The sequence below is a fragment of the Gavia stellata genome, chromosome Z (assembly GCF_030936135.1).
Source record: "Gavia stellata isolate bGavSte3 chromosome Z, bGavSte3.hap2, whole genome shotgun sequence".
NCBI lineage: Eukaryota > Metazoa > Chordata > Aves > Gaviiformes > Gaviidae > Gavia > Gavia stellata.
In genome coordinates, this window is record NC_082637.1 from 9,368,358 (window position 1) to 9,389,817 (window position 21,460).

Below are 21,460 nucleotides of genomic sequence, written 5' to 3' on the forward strand. Positions count from 1 at the left end.
GTGGAAGATTGCACTTGGTGTTCCAAGGCCCTTATTTTCAAAATCGCAGTGCTGAAGCCCTTTCGAAGCTGGTCCCCGTGTTTGCTTTTTCAATCAGTGAATATCGGGTTGTCTCTTTTTTTTTTTTTTTTTTGTTATTTCTGCACTCGGATGTGCCCGGCTTAAATGAAACCTCAGAGAGAGAGAGAATGTGAGCTGTGCTCTGGACCTTTGAAAGAGCTCGTCCCCACTGCCTTTATCGCTACTTATTTATGAATCTTCCCCTCCCAACCCCCCTTCCTCACCAAGCCACGTCTCTTGTCTTCCGGCAGCAAATCCCACCTTCCCTATTGGATGTTTTTTATTTATTTTTTCCCTCTACATTTATCTATATATTTTAGACCCAGTAAGTCAATCAGTTTCAAGTTATTGGTCCCTGAGACAGATGTTTGGTGAGTCATTTAACTGCGCGAAGTTCTTCAGACAGTTTGCTCTTCCACCTCCTGTTCATTTAAAGCATCTTTTGAGGCTGATTTTTCCTTTTCAAAATGTCTTTAACTGCTGAACGTTTGCTCCCACCGGGCAGTCTAATGATGTTGGACACAATATGTGTGAACATCTCTTTAGAGGCCATCTCCCCTAGGCTACATTCTTGCCTATAAAATCATTGTTTATTTAGTCCTTAGGCCTAGGAACCATCTGCAGTCCCCATGGCTCCTGTTGTTTTTAAAGTCCTATTAAGTTTCTGCACTTCTCCTCAGAGCATTATTTTATTTCTAAACAACCACAGACAACTTCCTGTCAACGCGGCTTCTGCCAGGCAAATTAGAGATGACAGTTTCATCCTTCTGACTATGGCGAGCTCTCATCTGATGTTATTTAATGTGAAAAACAACTGTTATATAGAGAGTGATTTAAAAACAATGAGGAGAAAAAAAATAATAATAATAATTTAAAAAGAGAAGATGGGAGAGGGTGGCCCAGAGACTCTGGGTTAAGGTGCTCAGACAGCGTTTGCCAGTCAGGAAAACATAAGGGATTGGAAGGCTCTATATAATGGTCATAACAAAAGAGAATCAATGAGTGTTGACTTGATGTCATTTCCAATCTTTCTTTTCCTGACAGGAACTGAAAACATTTTTGTTTGGTTTGGTAGGGTTTATTTTTGCTTTCCCTCCTCGCTGTCTTTCCCCACCTCCCATTCCCCTGCTTTGCTGAGTAAGCACTTGGAGCCAGGGAGAGTGGCTGAGCCCTGTCCCCGGAGGGAGAGCCCCTCCTGCTCAGTCGCCCTTGGCCTCAGCACCCAGGAGCTATGAGCTGACATCAGGGACACCAAAATCAACCCTCGGTTCACTAGCATCTCAGAAGCAGAATGTTCTCGAGAGGCACCTCCCCCTTGCAAAGCACTCTGTGTAGGACTTTGTCCCTGTGCCGTAGTAGAGGTGCCTCACTTAAACAGCTCTGGGTAGAAAAAGGTGAAGTCACTGTGCTAATGTTAGTACCAGGAGAGGGATATCTGAGCAGCTACCTCTGCTCTAGCCCCAGACTTCCTCTTGCTCTGCGGGCAAGTGCACTAGAGTAACTCATGCTCACAGATCTAGAAATACTCTTCTGCCTAAAACCAGATGGCATCAACCATTCCTGCTGGGAAAGGTTCCTGGCTTGTGGTACCCCCCAAACTGTGCCCAGGTATTGCCTGTGAGAGTGCTAGCTGGCCAGGGCTAGCACCGTGCCAGTCTGTACACTAGTAGCAAAACAACAGGGATGACCAGAGCATAACACCTGAGCCCAAGCTCCCTCCTTGGACAATGAGAGGACCATGGTGTTTTGATCTTCCCCAGCTTCTAGAACTACCCCTAGGAACAATAAGCTGCTGGCTATGGTTTCATGCTGACTGCTGCTAATAAAAGTGTAATTAGGGAGAGAGTGGAAAAATCAGTAAGAAAAAGAGGCAACCTGTGTGACCTCTGTCAACCAGCCACCGTCTTACTGCATCAGTTTTCCCACCTGCAGATCAGCTGTGATAGTTGGGTAGGGAGGATGCATTCAGTTGCTTTCATAGGGCTCTTCAAGACATGCAGGGAGAGGACTGTAAATGGAAGTGGTTAGAAGGGGCTGATGTGTTTCGGGAGGAAACCACGCTACAGAAATGCTGTGGCTCTGCAGTTGAGCACGCAGACGTCAGGAAAGGAGGTTAAGGTTGCTTCTATAATCTTAACTCTGCCTTCTTCTGAATGTGCATCAAAAAGTTTGTCAACCAAACCCGCACTTGGGGGAAGTCTGTGTAACTCCGCTGAAGTTTTAAAAGGTGTGAAATTATATTGCATTATATTAGCAAAGAAACAGCACATTACACTACCAAGAAAAGAGGCTGACATCAATGGAGCTATGCTGATTGACACCAGATGAATAGCTGCCTTTTACAGCAATCACAGGTTGTTTTTTCAGATAGTATGATACCACTTCAGGTGAGTGTTTCTGCAATCTTAGCTGTAACATTGCCATATTTCCACAACCTGTTTGTCTCCTTGAATGCTCACACTGTTTTTGCTCTGTCAGAGCAGTCCAAGCTATCCTTATCAACTTAGATAGTTTATCTTCTCCCTGTGGCTTGTATTCTAATCACCTGGGCTCCCACCATCTAGTCTGAATTTGCTTTTGAAACAGCAGGGTAGCCTTACTGAGGTACAATTCAGGGGGACATGGCAATTCCATTACTATGAAGCTCATTTAGCTGCACACTTGGGTGGTCTATATACTACAGTAAATTTTCACTGTTTATGCTGCCGTTGTGAATAATCTCTTGAGTGCTGTTCTGTTTCAAATACATTTTCATCCCATCCTCAGCACCAGCATAGCAGAGTGCCTTCCAGTCATGCATTAAGCAATATGGCCAGTTTCTCTCCAGTGCAGCCTCTTCTGTCATTTTCTTCTCAGGGCAGCAAATTTAGGTATATTATCATTTTGGTTTTGTTTGTTTTGTTCTTGAAGTCTGTCTCAATGTCTACACTTGAGGTGTGCAGCAGAGAAGGCAAGCCAAGGAAGTGTCCCTAGTCTACAGCTGAAAGACAGCTGCAGTCTGTGATGGCCGTAGTTTTTCTGGGAGCTGCTTCTACAGAGCCCTCGAGAAACCTTTGACTGTGCTGCAAGCCTCTGCTGTTTCAGAGCTGACACTATCATTCAGAGCCTCTTACTCCAGCGGGAAGTTGTTTGTGTGGCTCCAGGTGAATATGCAGGATATTTAGAGAGGCCAAATGCATACAGGCTAACGAGTGCAATAATGGAGCTCTTCTCCAGTGCTCCTCAGAAGAGTTGGGGACTTCTGGCCCAAGGGGACAAGCTCAGAAGAAGTTGGTCATTCCACAGGAAGAGATAGTGGAGTGGAAGGGATTTGCGGAACTAACTCTCTGTCTCTGCTCCTTGTTCCTCCACCCCAAAGGTGCAGGAACTCTTCACAGATACAGAGTGGGCTTAGTAACATTGGCTTGACTCCCTGAGGTGTACTCACATTCAGTCCTTCTCTCCGCAACAGCCTCCTCAAATGACCCTGACAAGCGTCTTAGGGTGGGATTCATCTGTTTTAGTTTAGGTATCGTGAAAGTTTATTTGTGACTGAGCTAGTCATCTATGGCTCCCTTTAGAGCCAGCGGAGAGGAAAAGGTAATTCCAGATGGCACTTCATCTCCTCCTAAAAAAAAAGACAGGGCAACTGACTTCTGGTGGAGCCTGTTTCCCTCCACAGAGCTGTGGGACATCAGCTGTGACTTGGTGATGAAGGGCTGAATGTCACCCGTGGCCCCTTTTGTGGGACCTACAACACGGAGAACAGATCACAGAGTCCTACCTCACACAGGGTTACGGAGGAAAAATCCTTTAGAGAGAGAAGGGGTGCATTCCCATCCTGGGAAGGAGCTGTTTAGGGGATGAATTAGTGTATCAGTATCCAAGAGAGGTGGAATATGTTGTGAGGATGGGGTGAGGATGCTGTGATGAGTAGTCATGTGGATCTGTTCCACTGCATAGCCAAACAATGGGTGCGTCCTCAAACAAGCTTCTCCAGATATCTGTGATGTCTCCACACGACATCCAGTTGTTCCCTTCATATGAGGGAGAAGAGAGGGGGAAAGAAGGGGACGAATGGGGAGGGAAGGAAACTAGTTTGAGCCATTACAATTGAACCTAGACAGTATTTGGATGTGACTGCAATTAAAACAGAAGGTCTTTTAGATGTAGGAAAGAAATCCTGGCTCATAGAGTCCGTGGAGAATGCAGTATTCAGTAACCACCAAGGCAGGCATACATTATAAATACATCTGTAACTGCTGGGATAGGTGTGAAAATGTAATTAACTGGAAACCTACTGAGTTTAAATGGACTTTTAGTTGTTTCAGGTTTTTTTTCTTCTTCTTTAGCCCTCCCCCCTCCCATTCTTAAGTTAAGTTTAGACTTGTGGGTCCTCTAACTCCCACTGGCACAGTGTAATTTAGCAAAGGTTGTTCCAGCCGAATTTGAAATTAATAATTTCAAATAGGCAAATCAATGATATTTAAAAGCTCCCTCCTGTGTGTTTGTACAATCTGCACAGGTATAAAAGCTAATCACGTCTTGCTGGGGAAGAACATTTGTTATCGGTTTTAAGTAGAGCTTGGCAGTTTGGGGGGATCAAACACCATGGTTCTTTCCAAAGTGTGCGTGTGCCTCTGTAATTTAATATTTCTCATTAACTTAGTGCTGGGGAAAGGTGTCAGTGCTGACAGGGAGGAGCCAGGCAGCCCCCTGAGAGACCATCCATTTTGTATCACCATGAGATTTGCAAATAGAAGGAAGGGGACATAGAAGGGATCATGCAGGATCAGAAACAGACAGTTAAAAATAAGGTTTCTGAGGGTATTGCTTGGTTGGACAGTGAAGGGCTAGATTTGGCTCACCCAGAAGCCATCCAGGAGGATGCCAAAACACAGACTTCCTTCAAATATCCCTGCAAATGCCATGTTAGATCAGCTCCAGCAGTCATTGTTGTCCTTTGTCGTGATCACAGCACTTTCAAATATCACATACCTCATGAAAAAGCATCAGAAAAATTGTGGACTATACATTTTTCATAAGAGCATTTCTTTCTAACACCATTAATTTAATTTTAGCATTCAACTGGAACTAAGATATTGTAAAACCACTAACCACATTTGTTCTTTTTAATATAATTTTGAATGGTATTACTATCTGCAAATACTACCCCCTTTCTAAGTCCTTGAAGACCTTCAGCTGCAATAATTTCTTGCAGCATGGAGTTCCATAGGTCAGCTCTGCAGGAGGCAAAATATATTCTATTTCTATGCCAACTCTAATGTATAATTTATTTTCTGGATTAGTATTTTGCCTGTGTTTCCACATGAAAAGATCCCATTCAGCCCAGTGCTGTCTCATATGGAGAAGAAAAGCCAGCTGGCTGTGCTGAAATACTCTTTCAAAAAGTTCCAAGAAGAAGGAAGACTCTCACATTTGTATTCTCCTTGCAACATCTCTTAATAATTTAATACCCATTAGAAGTGCCTGTGTTGTAGGGGGGGAAAGATTTATAGAGAGATTTCACTCCAGGTTGGGTTTTTGTCTTTCTGTGTTTTCTTGGCATTTATCATGCATGTTTTAATTTGGATCTGAGTCTTGCTACCATCTGGTCATTATTGCAAAGAAATATTCATTTTCTCTGAGTGACATGGGCTTCATTCATCATGGAACTAGCTGATTGCCCCTCAGTTTTTTTCCCATTACTTGGAATCAAGTCTGAAGATACTTAGCACCAGACATAGCAGCAGTCAGTAAAGTTTGCAAAGTTAGTGGCAGCTGGTAACTGGGCACAGGAAAAATTAAAAGACGCTTTTTAGGCCCTGATCCTTCCACTCTTTTCCACATGTCATGCAAGGGAAGTGCAGCATCGGAGGCTAAGGCAGCGTTGCAAAGGATGGCAAGTGAGGTAACAACTCCATTCCCCTTCTACTCCCCAACCGTGAAGTGCTGTCATGGTCAGAGTGAAACTTGAAGGTTTTTGCTCTTACCTAAACACAGGGAAGACAAAAGGGGAATGTTGCAACAGCTACACTCTGTTTCTCCCACAAAGGGAACAGACCTCCAAGCAAGACAGCCTCAGAAGCAGTGGGAATTCTTCATGAAGAGGTCTCAAAAGCCATACTTCAAGCTTTGGGAGGAAATTAGACACAATCACTTTTAGCCTCCTACCATGCAAGAGTCTTCCCTGGATGCCTGTCATTATGGACAACAGGCACAGGGCACTGGGGGGCAAACAGAGGGACTCTTAAGTAGTCTTAGGGTTATTCAGCATGTGCAGTGACCCACAACTGCATCTGCATGCCCTTTGCAAATAAATTGCTTGTGACTATTCTTTCCCTTCCCTGGTACTTCCCACGTCCTGTTGTGTAGTTCCCTGGACTAATCCATCTTTGGTTCCCTTTGTTTGCAAACAATCCTTTGTAGCACTTACTGCCAGGCAGGAGGCTGGGGAGGGTCAAGAGGGTGTCCCTCAGTCTCTGCATGCTGTGAAAGACGGGTGTCAGTCAGAGGCTTGGACTAGACAGTCTGAAGGACTGACATGCCTGAGCATCACCATTTATGTACCTCTCCAAATGGGTTATAGCTAAAAAAGGCTGGCCAGGGGCAGATGGCAACTTGGGATCAGTCAGGAGCAAAGACAGATGGCAATGTGCGACTGGTTGGAAGACAAGTTATTGCGTGAGATTAGCTGGAAATGGATGGGAATTGTAAAACGGGACTGGTTAGGAGTGTAAGTCTGTACAGTCATTTGTAAAGTGCTGAAAATTAGACCACCATCCTAGCTCCCTTGACAGTCTTGGACCTACCTACCTTTCCAAGCAGTACAGAACTACACAGATCTGTAGAAAGAAAAGTGACCTCCCAGGGATAAGAACTGGCCAACATGATCTCACTATGACCTCTGGATTTGGTCCTAGCAGTTGGCTTCTTTTTTGGAGAGAACAGGACCACTGGTAGCAAGCATTGCAGTTTAGTGTTCATCAACAGTTGTCACTGTGCCCAAGGAAATATGTTTAACAGTTTTTGGACACACGGCACATTCTGTTGCACCATGTCTAGGATGGTTTCAAATGGAGCAGCCAACAACTGGAGAAGATGATAGAACAGCTTGCTTCAATTTGGAGCATCTGTGCCAGTGAGATTTTGGGGTTATGAATACCCAGTCTTCCTCCAGTTTAGCAAGGCAGAGAGAGAGCAGAGAGAAAGAGAGAACATCTGTGAATTTGCTGGAGGGTAAAACCAAGCCCCATATTGGGTAGAGCAGCCTCAAAACATTGAAATGAATAGAGGAATTTATTCTGGATCAAAATTAATTTCTGTTCTTCCTAATAGGTGGCTTGTTTGGAGGCTTTACTCCTGCTCAAAGTGATTCGAAGTTGGTCAGGTCCCATTACTCCTAGTGAAATCCGTTGTGATGTATTCTAACACAAGCAGGAAACTAAAGAGAGCATTTATTTATTTATTTATTTGACATCAAAGAAGAAGAACAACAGAATCATCCAGTGGTAAGGGTGCATGGGTAGGAGAGAACCAGGGCCGAGAGAGGCAATAAAAATAGAAGGCAGTCCAGATGTTGACTGCACACTAAAATACTGCCTTTCCTCTCTACTGATAGCACCGAATGTTATTTTGTTTCTTTGGAATTCATTTTCTGAAAGTGTCTGCATGAGGAACATCTGCTCCCTCAAATCCAGACCTACAATTTGAATAAATTATCAATATCTGGCAACAGCCCGTTATTAATGGCTACAGTTTTATAAGATTCTCCAGTATAATAATAGCGAAGCTAGCGGCTGGCATTCCTCCCAGAGAGACTCGTATTTGTCCCATTTTATTCTGTTCTGTTTTATTTTCTTTTCTTTTCTGTTTTTCTCTCTGAATCTGAGCATCATCAGTTGATTTTTACCATGGCTCTTGGCTCAAAAAAAAAAAAAAGAGAAAAGCCATTAGTATCCTATAAATCAAAAAGAAAAATGACATCCTCAAACATAAAAGACTCCCCTGAGTGTTTTGCTATTATTACCTGTACAAGGTTGCACATGTGGCTTCAGAAACATCTTCTTCCATCAAGAATCATCAGGTAGTAAGATTTCTCACTTCCATGCAAGAGACAAGTTTTATTAACTTCCTCTTCAGCATATACCCTGGTAATTAATGATGCAGTGCACCTTTGAGGTGTCCTAATGTAGGCCGTTTATCAAAAACTGCAACTGCGGAGAAAGAGGACTATGTTCTTTCAGTATGATAAATCCAAGCGCGCGCACTGGGATGTTCTACATCTCTCTTTTAAGTACAGCCGCTCCCTCTAATTGCAGGGTTTGACTTTCATTGCAAGTTCTGACAAATCACCTTCTGGCAGAGAGCCCCTCCCATGCACGTGCGAATGGCCACGCACCAAGAAAAAAGCTAATCGCTTCCCACATTCAGCAGGGCACATGCCTAAACCCACAGGAAGATCGTGAAGCCCAATTTTTGGTGCCACACTAGGGTACCTGTGACGAAAGTCGTTTCTCTCTGAGCTTTGTGCATCAATGGGGAAGAAGGAGAAAGCAGCAGGGTGCCTGCATGGGCTTTCTGCCCTGTGTTGTCCCCTCAAAGTAGCTTCTACTGTTTTGCCCTGTTTATTCCCCAGAACTTGGCAGTGGCAGATGCCTGTTATGATCTCTAGTGCAGGGTCAGGACCTGTGCCACTGAAGTCATCATTGCATGCCTGGGCTTTTGGCAGGATTAAAACAGTTCTCGCAAGCTGTTTGCAGAGAGGGTGGAGGTATCTGTATTTGGCCCATAGATATGACTAGACCATTAGAAAAAGGGCAGAAAAGCAGACTTCAAGGTGCTTTGAATTGGGTTCTGATACAAAAGTTCCGTCATCCTATGAGGAAAAAAAATATAGAAGAAAATAATATAATCATATCAGCAAATATAGTTGCTGAGCAAGGAGCCTCCAGCCAAGTCCGCAGGGTGCCCTTTGTCACTGCTGTGATTTGCTTAGAAATGCTGGTGCTGATCTAATAGTGAGGAAAGAGCAGATTTCACAGGAGATTTCCTCACGTGCGGGTTCTGCCAACAGACCTGGACCAAGAAGCACCCTGGGTCCACCGCCTCCCACCGAAGTCAGAGGATGGCTCTGAATGGATATGTAGGTCCTAGAGGTGTGGAGACATTGATGAGACTGGCAACCCATCCCCAGTGCCCTCCAAGTACCCAGAGGGCCAGGGAATCACCAGGACACAGGGATGGCCCTGGAGAGGGGAGTCACTAGATCAGGTTCTGCACAGCATCCTTCTCTGCATGGGTATGCAGAGCTTCGGGGTGACTATTGGGGAACTGCATGCCAACATTTTCAAAGTAAATACTCCTTTAGCACATATCCATGCACAATATCCTAAGGCAGCCCTGTCCTTAGGACAGATCAGCTGGTTTTCCCCAAAAAGTGGTCCCACCTGGGTAGCTTGATTGCTCTATGAACAGTGTCAGTCCCGAATGCATGAGCTCCCGTGCTGCCTCAGTGAAAAGCTCCAACTCATGTAGGGATGGTGAAGATGAATTAGTTAATTATGTAAAGTGCTTTGGAGATGAAAAGTGACATCTGAGTGCCAAGTATCACTATTAATAACAAAACATATACCACCTACCAGGTATTATTTCTCCTTTTTTACCTAAATAATATAGTTCTGAAGTTCAGATAACACCAGCACAATTCAGTAGGAAAGCATAAGACTTCCAGCAAAGAAGAAGTATTTTGATCTAAGCAATACAAAGTTTCAGAGGAGCCCCTTTTCTCTGTGTCTGCCTGTATTTTACCACCTCTATACCACAGTGTCCCAGTACCAATATCAAATCCTAACAGACTGCAAGTCTTGCATAAAAATCTGCCCTTCCTTCTTCTGGTCCTTTGTGTAGAAACCTGAAGCATCTCTGTTGAAAGTCAAAGAAGACATCTCTGTAAGTTTAACAATATGCTTGATTCTTCTTCAGCAAATCACGCATGTACTGAAAATTAAAGCATATGCTTTAGGCTTGAGAAAGCTGGGTGCAAATTCTCAATACAGTTTTACTGAAAGCCTCAGACATGGGAAGGAGAGGGAGAGGAGAAATTTTGTCCAAAAATTCAAGTTCACATGAAATGCCGGATTGTGGCATATGAAATGAGAGGAAAAGACTGCAAAATAGGAATTTTTGTACTGTACCAAGCAGGGTATAAACTACATTTCAGACCTGTGTTGATATTTAAACTCGTTTGGTATGTTCTTGCTGGGTCACTTCAAAGCTGGATCTCAGTTGCAAAAGTGTCTGGTGCTTATTGATTTTGATCTATTACAATATTTCAACAGAAAGACTCCAAAAGTGGTTTGTGAGATAACAGATAAGTTACAAACTCTGCTGTAGCAATGTATCTTATTCAAAAAGGATGTAGATAATCCAGTCATATATAACAATCAAGGCCAATATTAATTAAACACCTCCAAACAATGCAGTGTATTTCTGCAAGGAGGGAGGAGCTTACTCTGTATGCACCATACAGCAAGCCAAATTTAATATATTTTGAGAGTGAAGCAATTTGTTGAATACACATCTTTGTCCTCTTCTCTTTCCCACCCCACCCCACCCCCACCCCCTTTCCTCTCTCTCTCCTTGCACAAATTTTGAAGGCATTCATGTAAAATGGCTCTTACGAATATCACACACAGTTTTATTTATGGTAAATTTATTATAATAAGGATGCTCTCTGTCATTGTCTGAGAGATTTATTTATTGTATCACACTTTTGAAACTGCTGATATTGATTGTTTCAAGAGGTTGCCTTAAAGGAAGAGGGGGAGAAAAACAACAACAAAAAAAGCCTCACAAATGAAAAGAAATGGCCGTGTTGCTATCAATTATTTCGTAATGAGATATGAGGGGAGAATTTTAAACATTATCTCTAGCATTACAGTTGAACAAACAATATATTTACTGGAAATTATACGCCGATGATGAATAGCTTGTTTTAAAATAGAAGCTTCTCTAATGGGGGCCTTTCTGAGCAGCAGTGACACACGGTCCAACTCACAATTATTATTGCATTTTAATCGAAACTGAATTCCGTATTTCTGCCAGAGAGTGAGAAGAGTGAATCCCATTTGCAAATATCTCTATCCTGACGATCCCCAAACAATAACAAATTCTGAGCTGTCCAAAAATATTCCAGTGATAATGCCATTTGCTAGTAAGTCATCCTTTTCCTCCTGCTAAAACCCCTCTTTTGCTTTCTTTCTCAGTGTCCAGATACATTTTCAATTGCAAGGATTCAATAAAAAGGAAAGTAACACTAGCTTTTCCCACCACTATCAAATGAGAGCACCCTCCCCCCCGCCACACACCTCATCTTATGTAGAATAGGGAATTGGATATTAGTCACTGCAGTTTCTAGCTATGACAGACAGTAATTTACCATTTTATTGTGATTCAGTGCCTTGGACAGAGGCACACATTGCCTGTCATGCTGTGTTCATCACCGACTGTAGAGACAAGCGTTGCTTGTCAAATAGTAGAGCCCTTATAATGAGGACACCTAGGTGTAACATAAAAGATTCACAGGCAAAAGGACTTCTTATGGAGGGCTTAAAACCTCTAAAGCAGTGTGAGCTAGTTAGATAATACACAAACTTTAGAAGTGATACAGACAGATATTTCTCCCTTACATCTATTAGGCATACCAAAAACGTTATCAACAGAACAATATGTAAATCTTTGTGCAAAGGAGGCAGAGCAATCTATTTGCATTATCTCATCACCCCTTAGAAGGGACGAAGGAGAAGGGGGGGGTGGTGTGTGTGGTGATGACATGCACAACAAAACCCCACAACCTAAAACAGGTGCGTGCAAGGGAAAGCAAAAACCTTCTACCTTTCAGCAAAGCTGTTGGATGGTCACTAATGAGATTTCCAATGATTTTCATTTGTCTTCATTTCTAGCGAGCTTGACTCTGCATGGCATTTTTTCAGAAAGGGAAAGGTAAGGTGGGCCAGCAGGTTACAGCACGCATGTCATGCCGTAAGCAGCTGTCAGGGGCAGAGAACTGACACTTGAGGTTGGACTAATCCTCCATCAAACTGAATTGGAAATAATGGACCGGATCCTCAGCTGGGGTAAATGGACACAAAACCAGTGTTTTCAGGCAGCCCCCTTTTACTTCCATTGGGGAGCTGCCCGTGCTTTGGTGGTGTGATCGCCTGCCTGTTGTTCCATGTGTGTTTTCCAGAGTTGGCTCTGGTCCTCCGAAGTTGCATCCCTTTGGGGTGTTAGCATCCTCTTGGGCAGTTAGGAAAGGGTCTGGACAAAACATGAGGGAAGGTTTGCAGAGCATGCAGGCAATACCTCAGCTCATCTGCCAGGTGCTGTTCAGGCCTGGCACTTTGCTCAGGGATGCAGGCAGCCATGCTGATAGGAAGGAGCTGAGACCTCGCAAGGGGCCTGAGAAGTTGACAGGACAAGAGGAAATGGCCTCAAGTTGTGCCAGGGGAGGTTCAGGCTGGATATTAGGAAAAATTTCTTTACTAAGAGAGTGGTGAAACACTGGGACAGGCTGCCCAGGGAGGTGATGGAGTCACCATCACTGGAGATGTTCAAGGAATGTGTGGACAAGGCGTTGCGGGACATAGTTTAGTGGGCATGGTGGTGTTGGGTTGATGGTTGGACTTGATGATTTTACAGGTCTTTTCCAACCTTAGTGATTCTGTGGTTCTGTGATTCTGTGAAGTTAAGCATAAAGCCAGAGTTACGCTTGGCTTTAGACTCTCACCACCGGTGGGTACTCAAAGCAACCTCTGAATTGCAGCATGTGCTTCACAGGCTGGGGGCCTCTGTGGGTACAGTTTCTGCTCTCTTTTTATTCCTCTCCCTCCCTCCGCAGCCTAAGTGGGCTTTGTTAAATTGCAAAGCATCCTTTGAGCATATACTTCCAAAGGTGAGTAGAGTCCTATGTGCATAAGTGGTCCCTGCATGCAGACTGTACACTTGCCTGTGTGAGAGAAGACAGAGAGGTCCATGAATGATCTTTTCCAGCTGGAATTTCCCTAGGACAGACCACAACTGGAAACCATGTGAATAAACCCATGCCAGCTTCTCACTGGCCAAAGGGACAGCACCTTTCCTCAGCAGTCCTTCCCCTGGACGCCTCAAACCAGGGCAGGGACACACCGCGGCAGTGGAGAGCTCCTGCAGGAGATGGGAATTTCCTCCCCTCTCCTCCAGCTCTTCTGCCCTCCCTTTCCTGGGCATAGGGAGATGGAAGGAACAAAGCTGGAAGCAAATGCTGCTGGATGGAAGATGTACCACGTGATTTTATGCTTTCTTATTTGCACAGTAATGTGGGCATACACAAGTTCATCTGTGCATTGTAATATGCACATTTTCAGTCTTAGATGCTGTGTTACAGAAATCTGCCTCCACATACAGTTCAGCATCTCATTTGCAGGCAAGGTTATGTTTTCCTTTAAGGATAGTTAGAAACACAACCAATTTTCGGTACTAATACAAATTTAGGAAAGTGCATGTTCTAATAAAGGTAGTTTAAATGTATTTAGAGGCTGAGGAGTACTTGAACTTTTATATTGCCAGTATCAGATATACGTTTGAATATTAGTGAAGCTAAACTGATTGATTAAATTACTTAGGGAAGGGTGAGACACAAATGCAACATTTTAGTTAGTCTTATTAGATTTTCATTTACCTTAAGGGAAATCGTAACTGCTTGAAGACTGGATATTAAAAATGCCAGGTAAATTTTTGCAAGATTTTGTTTTATCACTACATGCATATGCTACATGCTGACATTCATTTGCTAATCCCCTTTCCCATCTTTTGTCCTGCCTCTCCTAAAAAAGAAAACAATACATGAAATTGAAAAATGGTGCTCACTGAGGGGTTTAAAGACATTTGAAATTTGGAATATATTTTAAAGGTCAATTTCAGCAGTAATTATGTTATAATGGTGAAGCTTTTAGAGAATGCGAAACACAAGATTAATATGTTGCCAGATAAAAAGTGGCAGAAGACTCTATCTTGTGCGAGTGTGAGTGAGTGAGTATGTGTGTGCATGCGCATGTTGCACGTGTTGAAGATTACAGGCTCCAGCAATACATCAGAACAGCTTTCACAAATATAAGGAACACTGATACACTTTGTACGTGTATGAAACTTCCGATGATATCAAGGACACTTGCAGTGAACACAGGCTCATACTTGTAGTCCTGGAAAGGGATTCCTTATTACAAATTTGCTGTTTTAGTTAATGGCAACAACAGCAGCATCAGCTGATCCTCACTGGAATTGAGTGCTGTACGGTCAGAGAATAAAACACTTAATACTACTCATGCACATTTACTTAGTCAAGACGAAGTGAGCCTTTCATGCATTTTGAGGGGAAGTAGAGATGCAATTAGATCAAATGAAATATTCTGTTTTATAATGGGTGTCTGTGTAAAAAACAAATGTATGTAATTCTTTTTGAATTCTTGGATGGGTGCTTTAACCTCAGGATCATCTCTGTAACTTTATATTTTGTCAGATGAGTTATTGGCTCATTGTGCCCTCTTTGTTGCCTGATAACTTAATGTGTCTCAGTTTACTCAACTGAAAAAAGAAAACCCCAAGTCATGACAATGTCAAACATCATATGAGTTTTGAGCTCTTCTGGAGTGAGTTGTGTAAGACATTTCAGATCCTCTGATGGAAGTCACTGCATAAAACATGATGAGAACTTACTTAAAGTAGCCAACAAATTTTTTTCTTACAAAAAAATGCACTGTTGGAGGCAATCCAACCACTCCATGAATGGCATTATTCTGAAAAATCAGTCTAGGCTTTTCACTGGGGCCTGATACAGATGGGCACTTTCATCCCGTCAAAGTTTCTCAGTCCTCTGACTTCTTTTTGGAAATCCAAGCCTGACAGCACATTTCTAAGATGGAAACAGCCACAGGGATGGAGCAGAGCCTGATCACAGAGGGAAGTGTTAATTCTGTCTAGCTGTAGTTATCTGAAGCAAACCCTGCAAAATCTGGAGGCTCCTGTGTGTCTCTATTCATTATATAGGGGTGGGATTAATCTCCTTTATTTTTAGCATTTAGAAGTCAATGGAAGAAGTCTGAGCTGATTTTCTTTTAGGTCCAGTAGAGAAAAACGGGCAGGCAAAGAGTGTGGATCACTCAGCTGGTCCTAGGCAGGTATCCGGTATCCAGATCGTTGTTGCTCTCCCCTGAATACACAGGGAGGCTAAGTGACAAGCTCAGGGTAGGCATCTAACTCTTAGATACTTAATCCTTAGATGAATTGCATCTGTATGCTCCTTACTCCAGATGCTCCCGTTTGCTTCTATGTTAGATACCTAAAGACTCCAAGAAGGTGGTAAGCTCCCTTCTCCCCAGCGAAGGAGTAAATATGAAGGCAGAGCCCCCTTAGCGCAGGCTGTGATTGCCCGGGAACCTGCAAGGCGCCTGGCCACTGCTGCAAAACAAAGTAAAACAATAAACCAAAACATGATATATACTGAGAGAACTAGTCATTTCACAAAGCACATCATAAATAGTATATTTATAACATTAATTAAATGTCTGCAACTGAGATTATTCATAATAAAGTTGTGAGAACTCAATAGACTATTAGTGAAGTCAGCTTGTTTCATTCCAAAAGGACTGGACAAAGACTTATTACACTGTATATGAAAGTCTTAAACAGTTGCTGGCTTAGAAAAGTTTATTTCCAAGATGTCTGCATAACACTAATGAATGTGCTACAGACTATGGCTTATGAGAGAAAACTTGGTTTGTCTTGACGCCTCTCTGACATATTTCCAATATAAAAAGGAAGAAAAATCCTTACTTGTATCCTAATGAAATAATAATGTGCAATGTTAAAGAGAGCTCCAGAAAATGTACATCTTAGTATCTTTTAGGGTTGGGTTTCTCAACAGAGTGTAAAGCAAAGAGCAGCTGCAGGACTGAAGGCCAACAGGTTGCTTGTCTTTATGGGCAACAATGCCTACATCTCTACCTGTATATAAAACAGTCCAGGATGTTGGCATGAGCCCTGCCCTACAGTTTGCCACACTACTGAACCATTAGCATATCCCTTGCCAGTTTTGGCCTGTGTCCAAACTGCTTACCAGTCCCTAGATGAGAGCAGACATCATGCCAAGGACCATTCCCAAAAGTAGTGTGAATTAATTTCTACCAAGTTTGTCTCCTTCCACCTTACTCTGTCCTCCACTGTGTTTCCAGCAGGGTTTGCATACTCATGGGTGCTTATACGTACTTATGCCACACTTCATGGCATTAGCACGTCCTTTGGTTTTCAGGCTTTGAAAACCCTGGACTGTTATATGGGGTTTCTCTCTGAGCAGAGCCCACACAAACTAACACACCTGTTTACTGTGAGTGTGGTCAGACTATGTCAGTTGGCCTCAGGGCTAGAGAACAGTCCCTAACCCTGTTTTATTTAGCCATGCAGACACACCTAGTGCCTCCGCTGCCTTTAGGAGGGAAGGGCTAGTTTCCAGCAGCTGAAAATCTGTACCTTTGAGCATGGCGAAGCTTTTCTGTTCCTTCTCCAACTGTGATCTTGAGCCTGGAGGCTCAAGAGCTGTTTACCCAGAGCTGGTTAGATCATTCTCTTTTCATACAGCCATTTACTCACAGGCCACTCAGCTGGACCAGCCAACAAATGACTGGGGAGAGAAAGAGGAAGCGGTAAGAGCAGTTATTATTACCTGTTGGTTTTGTGATTTGGATCCTGTTTTATGAGGCTATGAACACCTACCAGCCAATCAAAATTAATAATATAGCAGGTTACTTCCAAAAGCCATTGTTATTATGTTTAACTTTTATTTTTCTTTCCTCTTCTTTTACCCTCCTTTCTGAGTTTCCTTTGAGGTTACTGTGTCGTCCCCCCCTCCCCTCCCCCCCCCCGTTGTTTCTTTGTCCTCAAGGTCATGCATCACGAAGATTTCTTTTCACCCAATATACTGAAGGGTAAATAAATCAGGAGAAATCAAGTCCCTCCATTCCCCATGAGTAAGGAATCTGCCCCCTGCAACTTCTCCTGGTCCTCTTAGTAGCTGTTGTCCATTTAATAAACACCGTAGCAAGACAGTGTCTCTTTATCATCTCCCTTCAGATTCCAAGACTCTGTGTTGTGCATTAAAGGTTTGGAGCCACAGGGTGTGCCAAAAGCTGGGTCATATGTTTTGCTACGATGTTCTACTATTTCAGCTTTGTCTATAAAGGGCAAATGGTAAATCATCTTCCTGAGAGTTAATGGAGCATTTCTGCAGCAAGAGGAGAAAGTGAAAAAGTTTCAAAAGAGTGGCTTATTATCTCAGTCAGACAAAATTCGCCTTGCACGTCACCTGCCTAGGATCTTCATTTTCCTCTCTTTATTCTTCAAGTTATTTTTTCCTTCATTTTTCTTCACTTTATAAGCATTCCTGTAATTCTGTTGCTTCAGATCCACACCCCTTTTCAGCTCGCCAATTATAATATTTTGAACTTTAACATTAAAACCAGGATACTTGTCTAGCATCTTTCCTGTGTAGTTTTCTAAGCTCTTTGCAGACAGTAATTAACTGAACCTGACAACAGTCCTGGAAGTTTAGGTTAGTGGAGGCACAGAGTGCCTGAATGGTCACATATTTAATTAGTAGCAGAGATAGAAAATAGGCCCAGAGTCCTGCCTCCCCATTCCTTGATTTGACCATCTGATGTTGTCTCACACAAAGCACAGGAAAATATGGATCAGGCTATCCATCTCCCCCACCCTCCTCATCCTATCATAATTATCCATCCATATTTAGTCTACCTTATCAATGGAAGATACCCCACCAATCTTTTCTGATTAATGCTCTGTGATACTCTGATTACTCTGTAATACTCTGTCTTCTGGTCCTGCCCCTTCCCTTGAGATATACACCCCTGCCTGCGTGGTGGCGAACAGGAGTGGGTTATTAATGATTATTCAAGGCTCACCTTCAGCCACCCCAACCAGTGGGTCCAGCCAAGTAACTCAACACTTTTCCTTTCCCCTACTTGACGTTATTCATCAGCAGGGATATCTTTGCCTGAGAGGTGGCTTGTTGAGCATTGCAGGACTTCTTGCTTGTGGTGAGGTTTATAAGCACATCTGAGCTAATTTTCCCTCCAACACGTGCCAAAGTTTACACCATTCCTAAATCACTGCTAAGCACACTCCTTTCTCAGACATCCTGACAAGCTTAAATTTATCTCTGACTTCAGGTAGGGGCAATACCTTATGACAGGGGACATGTACATCCCTTCCCCCTCTATCCCATGTACTTGTATGGCTCCTGACACGTTGCTTTCTAGATTAATCTCTTGTCCTCCCTTTTGCGTGCTTGGGATGGACTGGGGGCCAGATGGAGAGATGGGGAGATGGTGCTGCAGTGATGGGAAGAGCATAAGTCAGTGGGCTCAGGACACTTGCACAAGTTCTTCATGTCTTTGTAAAGACACATTTCAAATTACTTGGTCCACAGTTGCAAAGGAAGCTGTGGCAGAGCTCATGACTCTTTCCCTGCTACTGGTTCACGAGGTGTCTCCTTACTGGTGGGGCCAACCTTCACCAGCCCCACGCAGGTATCTCAGTACAGCTTGGGGCAACCAACCCTTGCACATACTGGATCTGTATGTTTCAGTTTCTGCACTGTTTCCAGTGTTCATTATCCCTCCCCGTATTGCCATCTCCCTGACTAATTAATAAGTGAGTCATCTTCTCCCGTGGCCTTGAAATGCATGCGAACTGTCAGTGGGTCATTTATTTATTTATTTTGTTGTGGTTAAAGGCCTACTCTTCTAAACAATGAAAGGATAAATAAAATCAACTCAGACAAGGTTATTTCACATTCCTAATTTCCAACACCTTTTTTTTACTAAAGCCCCACGATGCTTGTTCATGTTCTCCCCCCTTCCCTCTCCCATCCGCTAACAAAAAACAAAATACATTTTCGAATCAAGATAAAGCCATCAAAGAACTAACTAAACATGATTAGAAAGGACCTCTCCTTAATGGGAAAAAAATCATGATTTAGACCTGGCTGCTTTCCAAATATCCCTGTGCAATCAACCAAAGAAACACATTTTAGAAAACAGAATTGTAAAAGTAACTTTGAAGAATCGGTTGCCATGGAAACAGATCTGTAAATACTTAACTGCAAACATTAAGTGACACAGTGATATTCCAGAGCCCAGGATGCCTTAAAAGGATGGCAAATTTCACCCAGCTCTTTAAATAATCAACTCGGCTGTGCTTTGATTTTTTTTATTTTTTTTCCCCCTTTCCTTTCTTTTTTTCACACTATTCAGTGCAATCGCATCCCTGTTCTCAGGCATGTGTGATAATAGAAATGCCAGAACTATTTTATAAAAGAAAGTCCTGATCTTTTATAACATGGAGGCAGAGAGGGAGGAGGGGGCACCAAATACAGAGTCAGAGCAACCTGTGGAGTCTGAAAATATAGCCTAGAGTCATTCTGTTTCCCTGTAACTGCAGGGTCAGAAGAAAGCGTGATTGATTGTGGCTTTTCACTGCAAGAAAAAACCGCAAACGACCAGCAATTTCTTGTCATCTGCCAGGGAAGAATCAGATGCAAGGAAATAAAAGGGTTATGGGCAATTTTAATTTAAACAAGTGGGTGCATTTATATTGTGCCCTTAAATCTTTGCTCAGTTAACTCACTCCTGGGTTCCCCAATGCATTTTAGGACCCAACTCCTGTTGCCTTCAGTGGAGTGAGAGTACTCTGCTCCCTTCGGGAGTTGGGGCCCCTCTCCTTTCTTGTCGTGGAGCACCCATGCCCCAAGAGCTTATCTGGTTCAGTCAAGAGGGAGACTTCATCTAAATGCCTCAGGCATTTGAGGAGCAAAACCTCTTTCCCCATGCTAGGATCAGAAAAGTCAACAGCACTGGTGTTTCCTCCTGGGAGAACAGTGAGGGTTGGCTGCTGATAGACCTCTCCCTGGATGCAGGCACTGATTACAGAAGACTGCAAGCCTGCTTTTCCAAGATTTCGGATGTGTTGAACTTTCAAACATACTTCAAAAGGTCTACATGTTCTCCCCTGCCTACAGGGAGGCGAGATAAGTCATCATTACCGTAGTGTGAAGGATAACTTAAGGGATGGCCACAACCCAGTGTGTGAGTGCACTGCGGACAGTGGTTAAATATTTAGTACCATCAGATGCCTCTTAATGGCCTTGCTCACCTATTTGAAGTTTTGGCAATATAGGTCTTACTGCAGTTTTAAACCTAACATGGGCAGAAGCTGACTGCAGGTTAATTTAACTTGTAGAAATCTTTTGGGCAAGGCAATTCCTCTTTGGCTTCTGACTGATTATACTTAGAGCCTATGAGCATCCCCACACTGCTGAAATAGCATATGGCTTTTCCAGAGTAAGGGGCTAGCAGAGAGGAGAGGATTTTTTTCCCCACTACAACCCTGCTGTTGGCAAGCACTTGGATTTGAACCAGAGATCCTCACTGCTGAGCAACAGCCTGTAAGTATCTGCAAACACGAGTTTAGCTGTCACTTTAGGAGGACCTTTAATAACCCGCTTGTTTTCATCGTTCTGGTTAGGTTTGAGGTTTTCTCTTCCCTGTGGGCTGGCTATGTTATCCTACTGAAAGCTGAGCAGTATTATCCTTTAAGCTGATTTTTCTGCCCAGCTTAGGAGAAGAAGGGACGGGGAGAGGAAGGAAAAAAACACAGAGGCCAAGGATACAAGAGAAAACAGGAGGGTACAGGGAAATGCAGTGTGAAAGGAGCCCTGATCACTAGAGTGATCACCTTTTCCTTACACATTTTATTTGCTGGAATTCTGTATAGCTGTAAGAGATTCATCTCTCCTCTGTCTAGTCTTGGGGGTTACTGAAATGGAGAGCAAAACACAGATAGGGATAAACCTAGATATAGATATCTTAGCAATCGATTTATATATATAGATACCTAATTTTTTTTAAGAGGTGACTTTATCTCAGATAGCTGAGAAGTTCCCACCTGGATCTCTCCTCTGCCCAGCCTGCCTATCTCAGTCTCTCACATACATGCCATCTGTCTGGAACCTCTGAGAGAAATCTGTGTCATCTTCATGGAAGGAAAGTGAGGAAAAGCACATTTTCCTTTGCTTTCCTCCGCTCCCTCCTGCCCCCTCATCCGGGTGCATGCTTCAAGGAGATGTGTGTGTGGCAGGCAGAGCCCAGCACAGGGCAGGGAGAGAAGAGGTGGCTCTCATTTGCAAAATCCACCGTGTTTTCATCCTTGGCATGGTGGTGATGGGGTGGGGGAGAGGAAGGGGGTATGGCATGTCACTTCACTTTATCACTGCCTGGGCTCTCGCCTTGTCATTCGGCACTTGCCATGAATC

The 21,460-nt window shown here is 43.3% G+C and overlaps 1 protein-coding gene across 47 annotated transcripts in view; it reads left to right on the plus strand.

The window, feature by feature from the left end:
- The window catches only part of CELF4 (CUGBP Elav-like family member 4), a 685,725-nt gene that overhangs the window by 442,561 nt on the left and 221,704 nt on the right, over window positions 1-21,460 (plus strand). For 12 of the 47 annotated variants that reach the window (XM_059834366.1, XM_059834377.1, XM_059834401.1 and 9 more), the window contains exons 4-5: window positions 15,095-15,102; window positions 18,210-18,228. The exons of 25 other annotated variants lie outside the window; for them this stretch is intronic. In XM_059834366.1, coding sequence (XP_059690349.1) covers window positions 15,095-15,102; window positions 18,210-18,228 — 27 coding nt within the window. Of the gene's footprint in view, window positions 1-15,094; window positions 15,105-18,209; window positions 18,229-21,460 lie in introns of all 47 variants that reach the window. 10 more of the 47 variants (XM_059834415.1, XM_059834375.1, XM_059834395.1 and 7 more) reach the window with 1 other exon arrangement.